Raw genomic sequence first — 19,840 nt, 5'->3', positions numbered from 1 at the left:
GCCGTGCATGGCACATGTGTTGAATCTCATCGTACAACGCTTTGTGTCTAAGTACCCAGGCTTACCGGACGTCCTCAAGCAGGCCAGGAAGGTGTGTGGCCATTTCAGGCGTTCCTACATGGCCATGGCGCACTTTTCAGACATTCAGCGCCGAAACAACATGCCAGTGAGGCACTTGATTTGCGACAGCCTGACACGTTGGAATTCAACACTCCTAATGTTCGACCGCCTGCTCCAACAAGAAAAAGCCGTCAACGAGTATTTGTATGACCGGGGTGCTAGGACAGCCTCTGCGGAGCTGGGAATTTTTTTGCCACGTTACTGGACGCTCATGCACAATGCCTGTAGGCTCATGCGTCCTTTTGAGGAGGTGACAAACCTAGTCAGTCGCACCGAAGGCACCATCAGCGACCTCATCCCATTTGTTTTCTTCCTGGAGCGTGCCCTGCGAAGAGTGCTGGATCAGGCTGTAGATGAGCGTGAAGAGGAAGAGGAAGAGTTGTGGTCACCATCACCACCAGAAACAGCCTTGTCATCATCGCTTGCCGGAACCTGCGGCAACTCTGCAAGAGGAGTATGAGGAAGAGGAGTCAGAGGAGGAATGTGGCTTTGAGGAGGAGGAAGACCAACCACAGCAGGCATCCCAGGGTACTCGTTGTTGTCACCTATCTGGGACCCGTGGTGTTGTACGTGGCTGGGGTGAAGAACAGACCGTCAATGACATCAGTGAGGACGAGGAACGGGAAATGAGTAGCTCGGCATCCAACCTTGTGCAAATGGGGTCTTTCATGCTGTCATGTCTGTTGAGGGACCCTCGTATAAAAAGGATGAAGGAGAACGACCTGTACTGGGTGGCCACGCTACTAGACCCCCGGTATAAGCAGAAAGTGGCGGAAATGTTACCAAATTACCGAAAGTCAGAAAGGGTGCAGCAGTTCAAAACAAAACTAAAAAATATGCTTTACACAGCTTATAAGGGGGATGTCACAGCACAATGGGAATCTAACAGGGGAAGAGGTGAAAGTAATCCTCCTCCTACCACGACGGCAAGGACAGGATGCTTTACAGATGTGTTGTTGATGGAGGACATGCAGAGCTTTTTCAGTCCTACACATCGCCACAGCCCTTCTGGATCCAGCCTTAGAGAACAACTCGACCGACAGGTAGCAGACTACCTCGCCTTAACTGCAGATATCGACACTCTGAGGAGCGATGAACCCCCTGACTACTGGGTGTGCAGGCTTGACCTGTGGCCTGAGCTATCCCAGTTTTCAATAGAACTTCTGGCCTGCCCCGCTTCAAGTGTCCTGTCAGATAGGACCTTCAGTGCAGCAGGAGGCATTGTCACTGACAAAAGAAGTCGCCGTCACGGTCAAAAAAGTGTTGATTACCTCACCTTCATTAAGATGAATGAGGCATGGATCCCGAAGGGACTGACAGTGGGGGATACGTTTGACTAACAAAAGGCCTGATGACATGCCTTGGCCTCAAAATGGTCCCCACTCTGCTGTATTTAATGTCTGCATACTGGATGACTTTCGTGAATTCTCCGCCACCAACTAGGGTTCAAGCCGCAATGTTTTAGTCACCTTTCTGCCTTGAAAACATCAACTTTTCCGGCCGCTGCTACAACAGCGGCTGCAACAATAACATTATTTTTCAGGCATGTGTATATGCCTAATTTTTCTGGCCTCTGGTGCTGCACTGTGGCTGCAAAAACAAAACAAAAAAAAAAGGCACATACAAATGTCAATTCCCCTTCGTGATCGTTACCATGTTGTGGTGAAGGGGCTTGCGTATCACAATGAAGCGATCATCACCTCTATGAGTATGTTGGCAATGTTGTCACACTCCAGATGATAAGGCCGTTGCTTCATTATGATCAGACCAAAAGCGATCGGCTGGATAATTTTTCATAGAAAAAACTTAAATTTTTTTAATTTATTTTTTTAAGTTGTATGGGTGGGTTTTTAATACATAAAATAAAAAAATCATAATAAAGTCTCTTAATAGTTTATTAGAAATAATGCAGACAATTAAAAAAATCCCCATCAATTCCAATACAAAGCAAGTACAAAGCTCAGAACTAAATTATTCCAGGATGTCATAATGGTTCGTTAATTCGACAATGGTTAATCAATAGGGGACGTAACAGGGATTAAACTGATAGGAATAGTACTAGTTAAGACACCACTCATATAGGGTGTCACAGCACATTGCTCCGTGCACGCGCAGTGCCCCAACTTGGGAGTAAGAGGACCGACCAAGCTGCTTTTTCTATCTCCCGGTTCCTAAAATCAATTCAGTTTGGTGTATCAGAGTTTGGTCTGTCACTGTGAAGGCAGTCAAAGGTACCCGGCCTAAATTTTTTTTCACAAAAGGCAATCCCACCCTGATATGGGACATAACAGGGATTAAACTGATGAGAATAGTACTACAGAAAATACCACTCATATCGGGTGTGACAGTAAATTGCACGGCGCAGACACAGTGACCGTGGCGTGGATTCAAACAAAGGGGAGGGAGCCAGCATTTTTTTTAACCATCTCCCCGTTCGAAAAATCAATTTAATAAATGGACCCCAGATTGGGGACATAACAGGGATTAAACTGATGAGAAGAGAGAACTACAGAAAATACCACTCATATTGGGTGTGAGAGTAAATTGCACGGCGCAGACGCAGTGACCGTGGCGTGGATTCAAACAAAGGGGAGGGAGCCAGCGTTTTTTTAACCATCTCCCCGTTCGAAAAATCAATTTAATAAATGGATCCCAGATTGGGGTCGTAACAGGGATTAAACTGATGAGAATAGTACTACAGAAAATACCACTCACGGGTGTGACAGTAAATTGCACGGTGCAGACGCAGTGACCGTGGCGTGGATTCAAACAAAGGGGAGGGAGCCAGCGTTTTTTTAACCATCTCCCCGTTCGAAAAATCTATTTAATTCACCTTTCGGGGGCCCTTGGTGTTGTACGTGGCTGGGTGGAGGAAGAAACCTTCAATGACATCGACGGGACATGGCTAGCTTGGTACCAACCTTGTGCAAATGGGAAGTTTGCGGTTGGGCAAATGGACTGTTTGCGGTGCATTAAAAGGGGAGTTTGGTCTGTCAATGTCTGTGAAGCGGGCGTAACCCTTACACTACCTGATCGATACAACATCATACCTGATCGTATAAACACACTGGATGTTTTAAACCACGTTGTTCAAAAGAAAATTGGATTGTTAGGTGATTTATGCCCTTTATGGATTAAAATCCAACTCTGCGTCAACTATGTAATTTTCCATTGGAGTTTTGCCATGGATCCCCCTCCGGCATGCCACAGTCCAGGTGTTAGTCCCCTTGAAACAACTTTTCCATCACTACTGGGGCTAGAAAGAGTCCCTGTGTTTTTTTTTTTATTCGCCTGCCTATTGAAGTCTATGGCTATTCGCCCGTTTCGCAAAGCCCGGTTCGCGAACATTTGCATAAATTCGCGTTCGCCGTTCGCGAACGGAAAATGTTATGTTCGCGACATCTCTAATCAGAAGAAGTTTGGCTGGTCGGGAGAAGGCGTTCCTGGTACTAGAGGACCTCCTCTATGCAGCAACAAGGACAGGAAAAGTCAGCTCCAGAGAAGATGGCCTCTCAACAAAACGTAAGTATGGACTTCTCAACACTGCAACACCTAGCAAAACATAGTACATTTAACCCCATCCTCCCCATCACTTACAAGTCAGCATAAATGTTGTGGTCCAATTTGTTAGCACAGGCTTGAAGTTATGACAAGCTATGTGTTAACAAAAGGACGGCATTGAATAAGGCAACCAAACGGCTTCAGATGCTAGCAGAACTTGTGCATACATTTGAGGTTAGAATCTGCAAGCCAAAGCGTTTTGAACTTGTCTCGGTCAACAGAGACAATTCTTCCGACCATTTATTGCCAGTGCTGTGCCAGTAATTCGAACCAGGTTTCGGCATTGCGGGCACAGATGGCAGAGAATGTACAGTCTACCGTTGACCAAGATATGCAGGCGGCTAGTATAGAGTCACAGTTGGTAGAGCTGCAGAGGCAGAAGGAGGAGATTGAGGCTCAGTTGACTCAGTCATATGCTGAGCTCAAGGCCTTCAAGGAACGGACTGCCTCTACTGACGTGACGGTAGCCAAATTGAAGGATGAGGTTGCTGTAAGATCCCAGCTACTGTCTGGCATGCAACAGGTCATCAAAAAATTTTCAAAAATGGTGCCAGCCCCTTCTTTTTCCTTAAATTCAGGGCCAGAATCTCCAAAAATGTTGCCCCGTCCAGGGCAAAAAGCAAAGACAAGAGGGGCGAAAAAAGGGGGGGGGGAGTGAGCAAGGCAGGGAGGGGATGTTTTAGATGAACTAGAGGGTCAGGGGTATAGATAAGTGGGGCTGCTTCACACCGGACAGCGGTCTGACCAGCAGAATGTACAGGTCTGACCGTAGTGTACAGAATACCTTTGGAAAGAGGAAAAAGAAGGTGGTGGAGTGCCAGGAAAAAAAACAGCAAAAACAAAAGATTACTGTCCGACGAAGAGGCGGTGGGGGGGGGGGGGAGATCCAGGCCCAGACACCAAGAAAGCACGCGCCGAGACACAGGGGAAAGTAAACAGTCCACTGAAGATCTGAAGGAAAAGGGCATCTTTAATCTTTCAGGTTATAGTCTAAAAAAGAGCAAAATAGAGGTCCTCTCTAAGGGCCTGTCGTTCTGTCCGTGCAGAGGCCCAAATATTTTGGAGTTTTTTTGTGGACCTTAATCAATACATAAGGAAGCTGACCCTTAAACGTCACTATTTATTCAAAAATCTAGCTGGAAATAAAAGGCCATTGGCTACAAGCAGTCAGGCACCCGCTGCAATGGACGACGACGACATCGATGCTCTGATGGAGGATCTCTTTGACTGTCCTATCCAATCTCAATTCAAATCAGGTTCCACCTTCTATCCGACAGAAAATCAGGGGCCACACCTTCAAACATTTTATAATATGGCTCTGGAGGACCTCAAGGTCTTGGTCAACACTGACCAAAAGGGGAGGAGTCACCACTAGAACCTCACCAGCGCCCAAAGCAAGGCCATTAACTCCCTGAAATCAAATCGTTAGATAGTGATTAAAAGTGCCGACAAGGGCAGGGGTATTGTTGTCCTGGATACAAGTGCCTATGATAAAGAAGCCCTAAAAATTCTATCGGATAAGGAATACTACATAAAGTTACCAGGCGATCCCAGTGACAGTTTCAAAAAGGCCCTGGTACTACTACTAGACAGGGGCCTTACAGAAAAAATCCTGACCAAAAGAGAGAACCAATTCCTGAGGATCCCCTTCCCCTCCATACCCTATTTTTACTTTCTGCCAAAAATACATAAAACCCTAATCAACCTTCTGGGACGCCAGATTGTTTCGGGAGTCGATTCACTCACTTCAAACTTATCAGCATATACAGACCATACACTACAGAGATACATGAGCCTCTCACCGACCTAACCAAGAGGGGGGAGAAGGGGGAGGATCTTGCAAATTGGTCACCAGAGGTCATAGAGGCTTTTGAAACACTCAAAAGGTGTTTTATTAACGCTCCAGTGTTAGTCCAACCAGACCAAGAAAGGCCTTTTGTGGTTGAGGTTGATGCCTCTGAGGAAGAAGTTGTAGCTGTACTCTCCCAGGGGTCATCAACTGTCACTAAACTAAGGCCTTGCGCTTTCTTCTCTCGTAAATTCTCCTCTACTGAGAGAAATTCCGATATTGGTAATCGTGAATTACTTGCTATTAAATGGGCCTTTGAGGAATGGCGTCATTTTTTGGAGGGGGCTCAACATCAGGTTACTGTACTTACTGATCATAAGAATTTGATGTTTTTGGAATCTGCTTAATGTTTGAATCCCAGAGAGGCTAGGTGGGATTTGTTCTTCACACGCTTTAACTTTTGTATTACTTTCAGGCCAGGAAGTAAAAAAGTCAAAGCAGATGCCATATCCCGAAGTTTTTGTGCCTTTCAGTCTCCTGATACTCCACCAGAACCGATTTTTCCGGCAGGTGTCATTGTGGCCTCGGTCTTCTCCAATTTGATGACTGAAATTACTACGGGACAACATTTGGCTCCGGTACAATCCCCTAAAGATAAATTGTTTGTCCCTGGTCATTTGCGTCTACGACTGTTGGGTGAGTGCCATAATTCTGTTTTTAGTGGACATCCGGGTATGATGTCCTGCTTCTCCTGTGTGCAGGTGTTATGTGGCATATGCACTTCCCCCTTACTGATGCAATCCATAAAGATTTGTGCATCCCTGGTAACCAGGTGCACATATATTTTCACAGGGTGTCGATTTTTTTGGGGTATATATCTGCTTTTAAGTCTAAGTGGGAGATCAGTCAATTTAAGTTCACACAGGAGAAGCAGGCTATCCGATCCTTGATGTATAAGAGCTTAATTATTAAGCCGGCAGAAAAGGGGGGTTCGCTGGTTATAATGGACAAATGTAATTATGTCAAAGAAGTGATGCGCCAATTGTCGGACAATGATACTTATATGGTTTTGGACAATGATCCAGTGTTTAAAATCAAACACTAAATTGCCACGGTCATCAAACATTATGCATCTCTGGGGGTGATAGACAAAAAAATGAGTGAATTCTTGATGAATCAGTCTCCTGTGACACCTGTGTTCTATACACTCCCCAAGGTGCATAAAACACTCACAACCCCCCTGGGTCGGCCTATAGTGGCATCAGTGGGTTCCATTTTATCTCCACTAGCTACATCCTTTCTCTTGGATACATCCCATTTTTTGACCACAATAAGAGCTAGGTACAGTAGGGTCCCAAAAGAAAGTTGGCTGATCATGATCGATGTGGTCAGTCTTTACACTTCTTTTTACCATACTAAGGGAATGGAGGCCGTCACACAATTATTACTGTTAAGTGCATACACCAGCATGCAACAGGAATTTCTATTGAGATTGTTACATTTAGTGTTGCATGAAAATTATTCTTTGTTTGGGGATGTTTTTTACCTCCAGCAACGCGGGGCCACGATGGGCTTGAATGTGGCCCCACCCTATGCAAATGCATTTATGTCATCATTTGAGGAAAGTCATATATACAATAATTTGCATTTTCAGGAGTACGTTCTAATATGGAAAAGGTACATTGATGATGTGTTTTGTGTGTGGATGGGGCCATTCGAGCCCCTCGCACACTTTCTTGACTATCTTAATGGAGTTTATGTTGAACTCAAATTTACCATGACTAAGGACCAGTTCAAAGTAAGCTTCCTAGATACCTTGGTCTTTAAAGATGAGGAGGGCTGTTTACACACTGATTTATATAGAAAGGAGACAGATCGCAATAGTCTGTTGCACTTTACCAGTGCACATCCTTCTTCTCTGAAAAAAAGTCATTTCAAAATCACAAATCCAAAGAGTTAAACGAATAGTGTCTGATTCTCAGACACAGGAAGTGAGAATAGGTGAGATGATGGAAAGATTTAGATCTAGAGGCTACCTGTCTAAGGTTCTAGAGGAGGCCACAGCAGCTCAGTCATTCCAACAAAGGAGCCGGAATGACTTGCGCATCGCCTTTACACATAAATTTAATTCCCTGTCGCAATTTGATCATATTGTCCGCAGACACTGGCCATTGTTGGGTAAGGCTTATCCCCAGGTTGCAGAGTTTAAAAATGCCCCACTGATCTGTAATAAGAGAAGTATCAATTATTGCGATCAATTGGTTCATGCAGACATGGGGATAATAAAACCAATTCTACGTCTAAGGACCATTGGTAACCAAAAAAGTGATACCTTGCATTGCATTCAATGTTCACATGTGATAAAAGGCGATTCCTTCCATCATCCATACACAGGTAAAACGTTTAAAATGAGAGGTTTTTTTTACCTGCGACACTGCCAATGTAATATATTTGATCAAGTGTCCCAGCGGTTTGGCGTACATTGGCGAAACCATGCAGACAATACGAGACCATTTTTGTAAGCACAAATTCAACATCCATACCAACAACTTATTCCTACCTCTACCAGCACATTTCCATAAAGAAAAACATTCCATCTCCCAATTGAGGTTTCATGTATTGGAGCAGGTAAAAAGATATCGGAGGGAAGCTTACGGATAAATACTCTCGGCACATTACAACCCAGAGGATTAAATAGAGAATATGATATTTTGCATTTTTGAATTGGCCATTATATGGCATATGATTGATTTTTCAATATACCTTTTTTGAATATTTTTTTATATCTTTTTCAATATTCTTTCAACATTTTTTTCAGACAATAAACCCACAATGAATCGTTGCAAGATATGTGGTATCTCTGAGATTATATCTGCAATTTTATGTTTGTAATTGTGTTTGAAATGTGGTTTGACATTTTTATGTGTGTCTTTTTGTATCACTAGTTTAGTGCTCTCATTAAGAGAAACAAAATAAGAGTATTGCAGGTTTGATACCTTTTAATGGCTAACAAAAATAGAAGTAATGATGTTACATAGCGAGCTTTCAAGACATCACCAGTCTCTTCATCAGGCATATTGCAAGAATATATGAAGAAACAGCAATATATATACAATAAGAACAGAGGCATGGGGGAATGAATGGACATTTGAAAAAAAAACAGAACAACATATTAAAGATCTTGAGAATTAGTCCTTAATTATCTTACAGATGAGGGGTGTGAAAGTTTTATGGTCTCTAAATTGATGTCATCTCAGAGACCTGGTGCCCCGACTATGTCTATAGAAGACTCTTTAGATCTTGTAGTGTGTCATAAATCCCGGGGACAAATTCAGTCCAGTATTCAAAGTGTCAAGCAGTGCTATAAATTTGTATTCCCAAATTCTTCTAGCTTTTTGGGATTTGAAGTTACCTTTTAATATCAGAAGTTTCATGTGTTCTTCATTGTGTCCTGGACTACAGAAATGCTTAGCCACAGGAAAGTGTATCTTCTTCTCTTTAATTGTGTGGCGGTGGGACCTCATCCTTGCATTGAGTCTCTGTCCTGTTTCTCAAACGTAGAGGCCTCCAACAGGACATTTAGTGCAGAGAATCAGATAAACAACATTAGATGTAGAACATGTGATTGTCCCAGGGATCCTATAGTCCGGCTATGTGTTTGGGATCCAGATCTTATCTGTTGTCATTATATGAGAACAGGTTTTGCATCTTCTTATATTACAGGGATGGGTTCCTTTTAAAAGGTATCAAACCTGCAATACTCTTATTTTGTTTCTCTTAATGAGAGCACTAAACTAGTTTTCTATTGGCTAACACGGTACCAGACTTTTTCCTTTTTCTTTCAACCAAATGGAGGATACCATAATGTACCGTACACAGATGGAATTAAAGAATCTTCTGAAGAAACTGGCACACCTGGACAGCGACATTTTCTTTTTATCCACATGCAAGAAGGAATATTTAATCCCCAAAGGACTTTGCTTAAGGAATCCTATGCTGCACACACCTATAACTCTTCTTATGCACAACGTTTATGCAACAGGACTTCTAATAGGCTGCGGAAAAACCTTATTCATGTCTTCTACAGCTCCAAAAAAAAAGATTCAAATGGAAATACAAATGCTAAAGAGCAAACTTACCGAGAATTTGGTCCTGCAAATGCAAAAATACTACAGAACACTACAACTATATTTGATAGACAACAAGAAAAAGAAACTCCACAGACTTTGACTTAGAGCGGGACGGTATTCACACACCAATCGAGTACAAGCCAAAGCTAACAGGATGGATCAGAACATGGTAAAGTCAGCTGTGTCATTAATCTGTCATCATACAAACCGAATAATGTGGAACTCAAGGTGCTCTCCAGAGGACTCTTATTCTGCCCTACCAAAAGTCTTGACAAAACAGAACTCTGTAGTGACATGGAGGAATATTTTAAGAGATTAAGACTAAAAGAGTTCTTCCATGACAAACAGGAGAGAGAATTCTCAAACAGCCAAACACAATTGGCACTGGTGGACAAAAAACAGTCTGACTGGACCCCTCCCCCTGGCTGCAATACCATTTTGGACCAGTACATTGACTCCTTTAGAAATGTAGTACAGTCTACAATACTGGACAAACATTTAAAAGAAACATTCAACATCAACATACATGAAAGTAGGGCGATTCAAACCTTAAAAAACAACAAAGGAATCACCATAAAACCTGCAGATAAAGGTGGCGCTATAGTCCTTTTGAACACGTTGGACTATGTAGAAGAAGCACACCGACAACTCACAGACACACAATACTATATCAAAATGGAGGGAGACCCAACTCAGAGAAGTTTGAAAGAGTTGAAAAAGGTCATCAGGGGTCTTCCTGCAGGATCCACGCAACTTTTAGACTTGGTACCTGAGAATTCCAGGATCGGAGTATTCTACATGCTTCCCAAAATACACAAAGCAGGGAATCCAGGGAGGCCGATCATTTCAGGTGTGGGAACCCTCACTGAAAAAAATCTCAGGTTGGATAGAGGGCAACCTCAAACCATTAGTGAGGAACACAAAAAGTTATCTACAGGACACCACTGACTTATTGAACAAACTGTCAACCATAGGTCCCCACCCTAAAGGCACAATCTTGGCAACCATGGATGTGGAATCCTTGAATTTGAATATCCCACACAATGATGGATTAACTGCTTGCCGAGTATACTTGGAGGCAAATGGGATCGTCTCAGAGTCTGTACTACAACTGACCAAATTCATCCTCACCCATAACTATTTCTCTTTTGACAAGGAGATATATTTACAGTGCACTGGGACTGCCATGGGCAGTAAAATGGCCCCTCAATATGCAAATCTCTTCATGGCAAAACTGGAAAATGACTTTTTGGTATCCTGCCTCAAAAAACCCTTCACCTACTTCCGTTTGATTGATGACATCCTAATAATCTGGACCGACTCTGAACATGAACTGATAAAATTTCATGAACAATTTAACAAATTCCATCCCACCATAAACCTGAACCTCAACTTATTCCCACACAGAAGTCAGCTTTCTGGACACCACCATAAAACTTCAAGACAGCTCAATACAGACATCCCTGTATCGGAAACCCATTGATCGGCCTACATACCTCAAATGGGACAGCTTCCACCCCAAACATATTAAAAAGTCCATCATCTATAGTCAAGCCGTCAGATATAACCAAATCTGCTCCAGCCCATCAGACAGGGATGAGCATTTACAATATCTGAAAAGGAAATCTTTACTCCAGGGCTATCATCCTGCTTCAATTGAAGATCAGATCACAAGAGCCACCAAGATCCCCAGAAGTCAACTTCTCCAATACAATGAAAACAAACAGAACCAGCGCATACCTCTGGTTGTGACCTACAACCCAAAACTAGAGGTACTGAGGAAAACTGCCAAAAAATTACATCATGTCCTACGTAAGGATGAACGACTAAAAACAATCTTCCCAGATCCCCCCTTACTAACTTACAGACAACCTCCAAATCTAAGGAACATTCTGATCAGATCAAGTTCAAGGCCATGTACCACAGAAAAAGGAACCCATCCCTGTAATATAAGAAGATGCAAAACCTGTTCCCATATAATGACAACAGATAAGATCCGGATCCTCCACACACAGCAGGACTATAAGATCCCTGGGACATTCACATGTTCTACATCTAATGTTGTTTATCTGATTCTCTGCACTAAATGTCCTGTTGGAGGCCTCTACGTTGGAGAAACAGGACAGAGACTCAATGCAAGGATGAGGTCCCACCGCCACACAATTAAAGAGAAGAAATAGAATTTTCAGATCTCTAGATAATAGCTGCTTATATGAAGGTTTGTGGGCATCTTCTAGGAATATGAAGTCTTCATTCCTAAAGAGATGGGATGTATGGTTAAATCATAGTAGTTGTAAACTACCTCCTAGTGCTTCCATTAGACTATAAGTCTTTTCTCATTGCTATATGTCTTCTATACAAGTACTTATCTCTTTATATATGTACCTGACAAGTTTTTTCCCTTTACATGGTTTAATATTCTCTGTCATATGCTGCGTAATAACTTCTAATTCTTTAGAAGCTTCACATTTGCCTTAATTTTACTTGTTTCAAACATGTACATGTGATTGTCATTCATTCATTCTGTAACCTATTTTCTATGAAAACCTTTTCAATAAAAATTATTGTTCAAAAAAAAAAAAGAGAAGAAGATACACTTTCCTGTGGCTAAGCATTTCTGTAGTCAAGGACACAATGAAGAACACATGAAAATTCTCATATTAAAAGGTAACTTCAAATCCCAAAAAGCTAGAAGAATTTGCTAATACAAATTTATAACACTGCTTGACACTTTGAATACTGGACTGAATTTGTCCCCGGGATTTATGACACACTACAATATCTAAAGAGTCCTCTATAGACATAGTCGGGGCACCAGGTCTCTGAGATTACATCAATTTAGAGACCATAAAACTTTCACACCCCTTATCTGTAAGATAATTATGGACTCATTCTCAAGATCTTTAATAGACTGTTGTGTTTTTTTTTAAATGTCCATTCATTCCTCCATGCCTCTGTTCTTATTGTATATATATTGCTGTTTCTTAATATATTCTTGTAGTACGCCTGATGAAGAGACTGGTGATGTCTCGAAAGCTCGCTATGTAACATCATTACTTCTATTTTTGTTAGCCATTAAAAGGTATCAAACCTGCAATACTCTTATTTTGTTTCTCTTAATGAGAGCACTAAACTAGTTTTCTATTGGCTAACACGGTACCAGACTTTTTCCTTTTTGTATCACTGCAATACTATGTGACGGCTGGTCAGAGTGTGATTGACACTTTCTAGCTACTGCCCGGCTGGGCATCTGACATTACTTCACGTGATGGGGGGATGGTATTTAAGTTTGTATGTTATAACAAAATGACAGTTGATAAAGGTTGGATTAGCCGAAATGTGTCCACTGTTTCGAGATATTGATGTGACATAATAAAGAGTACATAATAGATAGTGATGAATCGGCGCTCAGCTGCATTGAGGTGCATGATGCGAGTCACGTGACACTGGCCACGTCACGCGACTCATCAGTTGGGGCTATTTAACAGGCAGCCTGCTGGCCACAGGTTGCCTGTGATTGGTCTTACCACACTAGTGTATTGTATATCGTGACTACCGTGCTTTTGACTTTGGCTTGTTTTGGACTTCGTCTCTGCGACTTCCCTGGTACTTACACAACCTCTTGGCTTCTGACCCCAGCTGGTATCTGACTTCGTTATTATTATTTCCCTAGTACTGTTGTTGCCTCCTGGCTCCTGACCTCGACTTCTATTGACTTGGATTTAGCATTTTCCTGTGTCCCTACATTCCTCCTGGCTTGGACTTTTGCTCCCTTGATTCTGATTATGGTAGTTTTCTTCTTCCTTAGGCCCCTGTATGTATTTACGCTAGGGACTGCTGCCCAGTTGTACACAGTCGGTTAGGATGGACCGTGCAAGTAGGTAGGGATAGAGGTGTGGGTGCAGTTCAAGGTTGCACTCATCCCTACCGAACGTGACAGCAGCCATGGTAGCATGCACCTGAACTCCCTTTGAACATAGTTTGGAGGTGCTGGTCTAACTATCTTTTGCATTGTAAATGAACTCTATGAACTATGGATGCCATCCTGACTTAAAAAAGTCGCAAAATGGGGCTTTTGTGACTTTTTGGGCTCACTTGCCTAAATTGTTTGTAATTTTTTTTACATTTTTACACCACTCACTCCAGTTTTGATACATGGGTGAAAAACCGAGTGCGGTTAACTCTGTTAATGAGTTTCACTCAGGATGTACAACTAAAACTGTTATAAAAAGTCACAAAAAAATTCACAATCTTACTCCAGTATGAGAGTGGAGTAGGAAAACTGGAGGAGTTTTTCTAGACATAAGTAGGCTTCATTCACACATCCGTAATAATGGGTCTGCATCCGTTCCGCAAATTGCGGAACCGGTGCAAACCCATTTATTCTCTATGTGGACGGAATGGATGCGGAGAGCAGCTCCGCAAGAAAATAGAGCATGTCCTATTCTAGGCATTTCTATGGGGGTGCCGGCCGGGTGTATTGCAAATTGCGGATCCGCAATGCACTACAGATGTGTGAATGGACCCTAAGGATGAGATAAAATTACCAAACAACATTTGAGACATTTGATAAATGTAGCATTAGGTACACCAACACAGACTCAAATTCTCCCTTTTGTGTTTAGACAAATTCGGCAAATTCTTCTTGAGATCCTTCTTGCACCTGCCAATGGTGTTTTTAGGATTTCCAAGGCCAAAACTTTCTGATTTACCTTTTCATGTTCTGTATAACTTACAAGCCTCTGTAAAATCTGTAAAAGGACCACCCAACCGAAAAAAATTGTTATTATTAATCTTCTTGGCAGAGGCTTATGGGCCACTCAGGTCAACAAAACATGTTATTTATGTAGCCAGTGTCTGGCTATGGTGTTGACCCGTCATTGCTACAGCTAGTGATTTTCTGCAGAGGTCACATGTGAACTTGTCGTCACTGCTGAACATCTTTAAACCTCTTTAAACAAAGACCATCAAAGGGGAATATATTGGCACAGAAATGTCAGGGGTATGTAAGTCCTTCTATTATAACTCATTTTTATACCATTATCAGATCATTACAAAAAAATATTATAGGATCTTAAAATCCTTTTAATGTTCAGGGGTGGTAATTGCCTACTAACTTCCCATGTAGGCCTTGTTCACAAGCTTAGGATTCAGTCTGGATTTAGGCACAAATTCTGCATTTTCCCGCGGATGTATGTAACAAGGCTAAACATAAAAAGTATGTTTGATGTGGAAAATTCATGGTCAAATCTGCGGCAGAAAACCACATATTTTACCACATATAAAAAAGTTTCAGCCTTGGATTTCTGCCTCTAAAAAGTTTGGACATAGCCTTAGTGATCTTTTAAAGGGTTTACGGTGAACATGCCCATAGGCTTTGTTTGATGGTGGCATGCCAGGGAAGGGAGATATCCATATCTCCCCACAGAAACCCAATAGCGGCACCATGTTTGGGCTCTAGTTGTAGTTGGAACCCAGGCGGATCCGTTGGTCCCAGAACCATCTCCCTGTGACCTTCTGGACTGGAGCTATAAACCCTAAAGGGTTTTGTTGGTAATTTGCAGCCAGTCCAGCAGAGGGGGGTGGACCCCTCCAAAAGGCTGGGAAGGGAGGGTCCGGCTACAGGTTAAAAGGCTTGTGCCAACAAGCGGGCGTGTCTTTTTCTGAAGAAGGGTCACATCATGTAATGTGTTTAGGGGGACCCAGGAACTAGCTGAGATCACTGCCCTTCATGTGACTACAGCAAAGAACACACCACAACCAAAAGGAACTTTCATCTTACCCGGTAATTGACTTTTGCTCTGCTTAACCCTGTTGTACCTATATCACCTGTCTCTGTAACCTCAGACCACTGTATATATTCTCTGTGTGTATAGTGTTATATCTAGTGTGACCTTACGGCGATTAAATATATAATTGCTATCTTGTTTCTCGATCACGAATCCCACGTCTGTGTTTTGGCCTAGTTATAAGTTACCGCAGGTTGGTTTCTCACCCTATATAATCACGTTAGTGGACCGGGCTTATATCAAACGAGAAGATACCTGGGCTGGAGGGCGTAACGTCACATTTTTGGTAACCCGTGACCATACCGCGTCTCGTGACCTCGACGTAGGCAATGTCAAGCAGGCACGAGGTGTGGTATTCATCACAGTCATCAATATTAGAATAATTGGGGTCAGGCTCCCAGAAACCCCGCAGATCAGATTTTAGAAGAGGACAGTCAGTCTGTGAGCGTCTTGGCCTTCACCGTAAATGACCTAGTTGCAGGTTCACTTGAATGGGGCCGAGCTGCAATACCAAGCACAACCACTATACAATGTACGGCGCTGTGCTTGGTAAGCTGCTAATAGCGCACCACCGTTACCAGAGCTCTGAAGGGCGCAGCATCTCCCTCAAACATCTGAGTGCTGGGAATTGGACCGCTGCCAATGTGATAATGATGACCTGAGGCTAGGTTATCATTATCAATTTCTGGATAACCCCTTTAATAATGAGCCTACTCCTTTTTCTTACACCTGTCCTCACTATTATAATCATATGGGTGGGCGTCAAACAAGATCAACACATTTGTATCCTCAAATCCATCTGTTCTTGTGAGCATTTTGATGTCCATATTTAGCTTTAGATTGTTTCTTCGGTTTTGATGTCACATTTTTAGTTTTTAATGTTCTGTGCACCTAGTGAATATAGTTTTTTTTTACCTTATGCAAGCCAGGATACCTGGCAAAAGTGTTATGGGTGCAAGCATACTATATAGGGGTAGAAATGCAATATAGAAGTTGCTTTATATTAGCAATAAATATTCTATATCTCTATTTACTAGTATAATATGAACCTGTTTCTGTACCATATTACTAACCCTGTTCACCTTAACCAACTGCTTTAAAGAAAAGGAATTAATTGAAATATTTGGTATGTAGTCATCACTAAATCAGAGGGTTTGTGGAAAAGGCCACCTCCCTCACTCAGGTACACATATGTTATTGCTTATACCTTTGTATAGTTGTGTAATTATGACCAGGGCTGTAGATAATAGTTACCTCTTGAAATAAGCAAGTATATGAGCCCCATCTAAACTAAATGGTGAAGGAAATCAAGTACCAACATTATTATAAGGAGTCTGTTAAACTGGTGTGGGAGTATTGTAGTATTGAATGTACTCATCAATGGAATAACCTTTAGGGTACGGTCACACTGTCAGGTTTCTGAATGCAGTTTTGGAAGCCAAAATCAGGAGTGGATCATAAAAGGAGAGAAAATATAAAGGACGGATACCACTTCTCTTTTTTAATTCAATCCTGATTTTGGCTTCCAAAACTGCATCAGAAAACCTGAAGGTGTGGCCGTGCCCTTATACGTTACATTCATCTTTTTGATAAAATGTATTTCACACTCATCCAAAAAGTGTTATGAACATGAAGATTGGCTGAATCCAGTAAAATGGGCATAGGCCACACATGCTGTAGAGCAAACAAGCTTAAAAAACTCAAAAGAAGCAACAATTTGAGCAATTAAATCTCAGTAGTTTTACTTTTCCTACTGCTATAGATAAACAACCACATAAAAGGATAGTCAATGGAAATAAAGCAGTTACAAGTTGGTTACAACATACAGCACTGTGACTAGACATGGTAGAGAAATACATTTCAAAATGTTTCAGATGAATTCTACAAATAGCAATATGTTTTGGTATAAGCATCTAATAATACATTTTTGACCCATCTTATTAAGAAGGGAAACTGGTGTTCAATATACTCTTACAATTCTTTATCTCAGCCAGTGTATGAATTGACCACACTACATTGTGTTCTTTATATACTAGAGCTCCGTGGATCAACAACTGTGAAATTGAAACCACAGGTTATAAGTACCATGCTTAACTTCAGTACAGATCAGCCCCTTGAATTCCTGTCTTCACACCTTTCCTAGGCCTGCTCTGTTAGGTCAGTGGTATCTCATTATTCCCTGACTAACTAGCATCTAAAACAGATATAGATAGATAGATAGACAGACAGACAGATAGGCAGATAGTAGATAGAAATAGATTATAGAGAAAGATGGATAGATAGAAATATTATAATAGATAATTATAGATAAATAGATTGTAGATAGATAACTAAAATAGATAGATAACTAGATATATAGATAGATAGATAGATATGAGAAAGACTAGATAGATAGATAGATACCGGTAGATAGATAGATAGATAGATAGATAGATAGATAGATAGATAGATAGATAGATAGATAGATAGATAGATAGATATGAGAAAGACTAGATAGATAGATAGATACCGGTAGATAGATAGATAGATAGATAGATAGACAAATATTGATTGCAATATTAATGTCATATATTTATATGCTGAAAGGTTGAAATAGGCCAGATTGGAAAAGAAATGGTTTACTTTCTTAGAATTTTTTTCATGTCAACAGTCTAAGATAGTTACATCTAGAAAGATAAATAGATAGATAGATAGTTTAGTAGATAGATAATACATATGTGTTTCACAAGGAGCAGCAGTACAAGGGAGACATCAATAAACCTATAAGTTCTTCTCTCCTTTTAACCAAGGCCACATGACATGTTAGAATGGGACATGAATGACAATAAATGTGGCCTACTGCTGAACTCCACCAGACTCTGCTATTACCCTGCTGCAATTATGGATGAATATTCCAGAAGACTCAGCATGGCCTTCAAAACAAGCAAACATATCTGACCTTCATTAATTCCTTCAAACCATATCTAATCTTGTTTGCAAACCACCAGAATCCTTCATCCCCTTCCTTGTGACAATGACTGTCTGTGATCTATACTGATATATAAGTCGCCAACTACCTGCTATACAGTAACAAAAAAGGCTGTCTGCCAAAACCCCACTAGACACCTGAAATCTACATATTGCCAAAGCTCAATGTGCTGCCTTATAGCATAGGTCAGCTTCTGAGAGGATGGATCATCTCATCTAGGTATATTTATCATAGGAAATAGGGGAGAATGCATCTGCATTGTATGTAACAATCACTGTTTACACATCATTCTGCTATTTACTAACACAGCATTACATTGTCTGTCTATCTATCTATCTATCTATCTATCTATCTATCTATCTATCTATCTATCTATCATTAATCACTGTACACCACCTATGTCTAAAGACATGTCCATTCAGACAGTTTTCAGATGATGCAAACCATTATATCCAAAGTCTAATCTCCAGCAAGTGATACAGAAGCACATAGAGGCACAGTCTCCATTCATTCATTGTCCATAAATGAAAAATAAAAAATTCCCCGCACCGGTTGGAATTCCAATTTTAAGACATAAAGCCCATGCATACATCACCCTGCAGTCAGAGGAATAGGATGCTCTCTCTGTTCACTTACCTCCACAAAATAAAAACATGGGAGCAATGTAACGCTGTCTTTTGTCACCCTCATTTTTTGCCTTTCCTTTGCAGACATGTTTGTTTTTGTCAGCAGGTCCCTCTCTTTCAGGCAGGCGGATTCAAAATGATTTTCCTTTTGCAAACCTAAAGCTCAGTGTTGATGTACCATTCCCTAGTGCCACCTATGGAGTGTGCAGCATTTGCTGCTTCTCTTTTTTTTTTTTTTTCCCCGTCGTCTCTTCTCTCTCGCTCTGGCTCAGTCTCTCCTTCACACCCCCCTCTCTTTCTCCCTCATCGCTCTCCCTTGCAGCAATTCAAGTTCCCACACAGTCAGAGAAAATTATTCATTACGCCTTACAGGAACAGCAATGGCTTCCATACAAAACACCCTCTTGCTCTGCTCAACCTCCCAATAAGCTACTGTTCACATAAGTGATTAGAATTCACTGCTTATAGTCTATAGATATGACGTCAAAGGAGCCACCGAGAGCGAAGGGAGAAAATGCCCTGGGTCCTGTGTGTTAGGAGGTTATGGATGCTCCAATCTGATCAATCTTTCCACCTACTGTAACAGATGAGGCAGAAGATGCCACTGAAAGCCTCAGGGACTCACTTAGAGGTCAAGTGACCACAAAGCAAATGTCATTTAATCCTTCTATAAGTAATCACGTGTTATTCAATGCAAACCTTAGATTGGATGTTGTACAGAGACCATTTAATGTATGGATCATCAATTTATGAGAATTTTATTCTAAAATGATAGATACTGTAGGTAGAAAATAGATAGATAGGAGATAAATGGTTAATAGGTGAATAGATAGATAGAAAGATAGATACTAGATAGA

At 41.4% G+C, this 19,840-nt stretch overlaps 1 protein-coding gene across 2 annotated transcripts in view; it reads right to left on the bottom strand.

The window, feature by feature from the left end:
* The window catches only part of PLPPR4 (phospholipid phosphatase related 4), a 153,965-nt gene extending 134,894 nt beyond the window's left edge, over nt 1–19,071 (bottom strand). For both annotated transcript variants that reach the window (XM_040406798.1, XM_040406799.1), the window contains exon 1: nt 18,994–19,071. In XM_040406798.1, the coding sequence (XP_040262732.1) occupies nt 18,994–19,071 (78 nt within the window). The remainder of the gene's footprint in view (nt 1–18,993) is intronic.
* Nucleotides 19,072–19,840: the final 769 nt, after the last annotated feature.

Source organism: Bufo bufo, chromosome 9, assembly GCF_905171765.1.
Source record: "Bufo bufo chromosome 9, aBufBuf1.1, whole genome shotgun sequence".
Taxonomy (NCBI): domain Eukaryota; kingdom Metazoa; phylum Chordata; class Amphibia; order Anura; family Bufonidae; genus Bufo; species Bufo bufo.
Note: the sequence above shows the minus strand (reverse complement) of the source record. Positions and strands in the feature narration are given on the sequence as shown.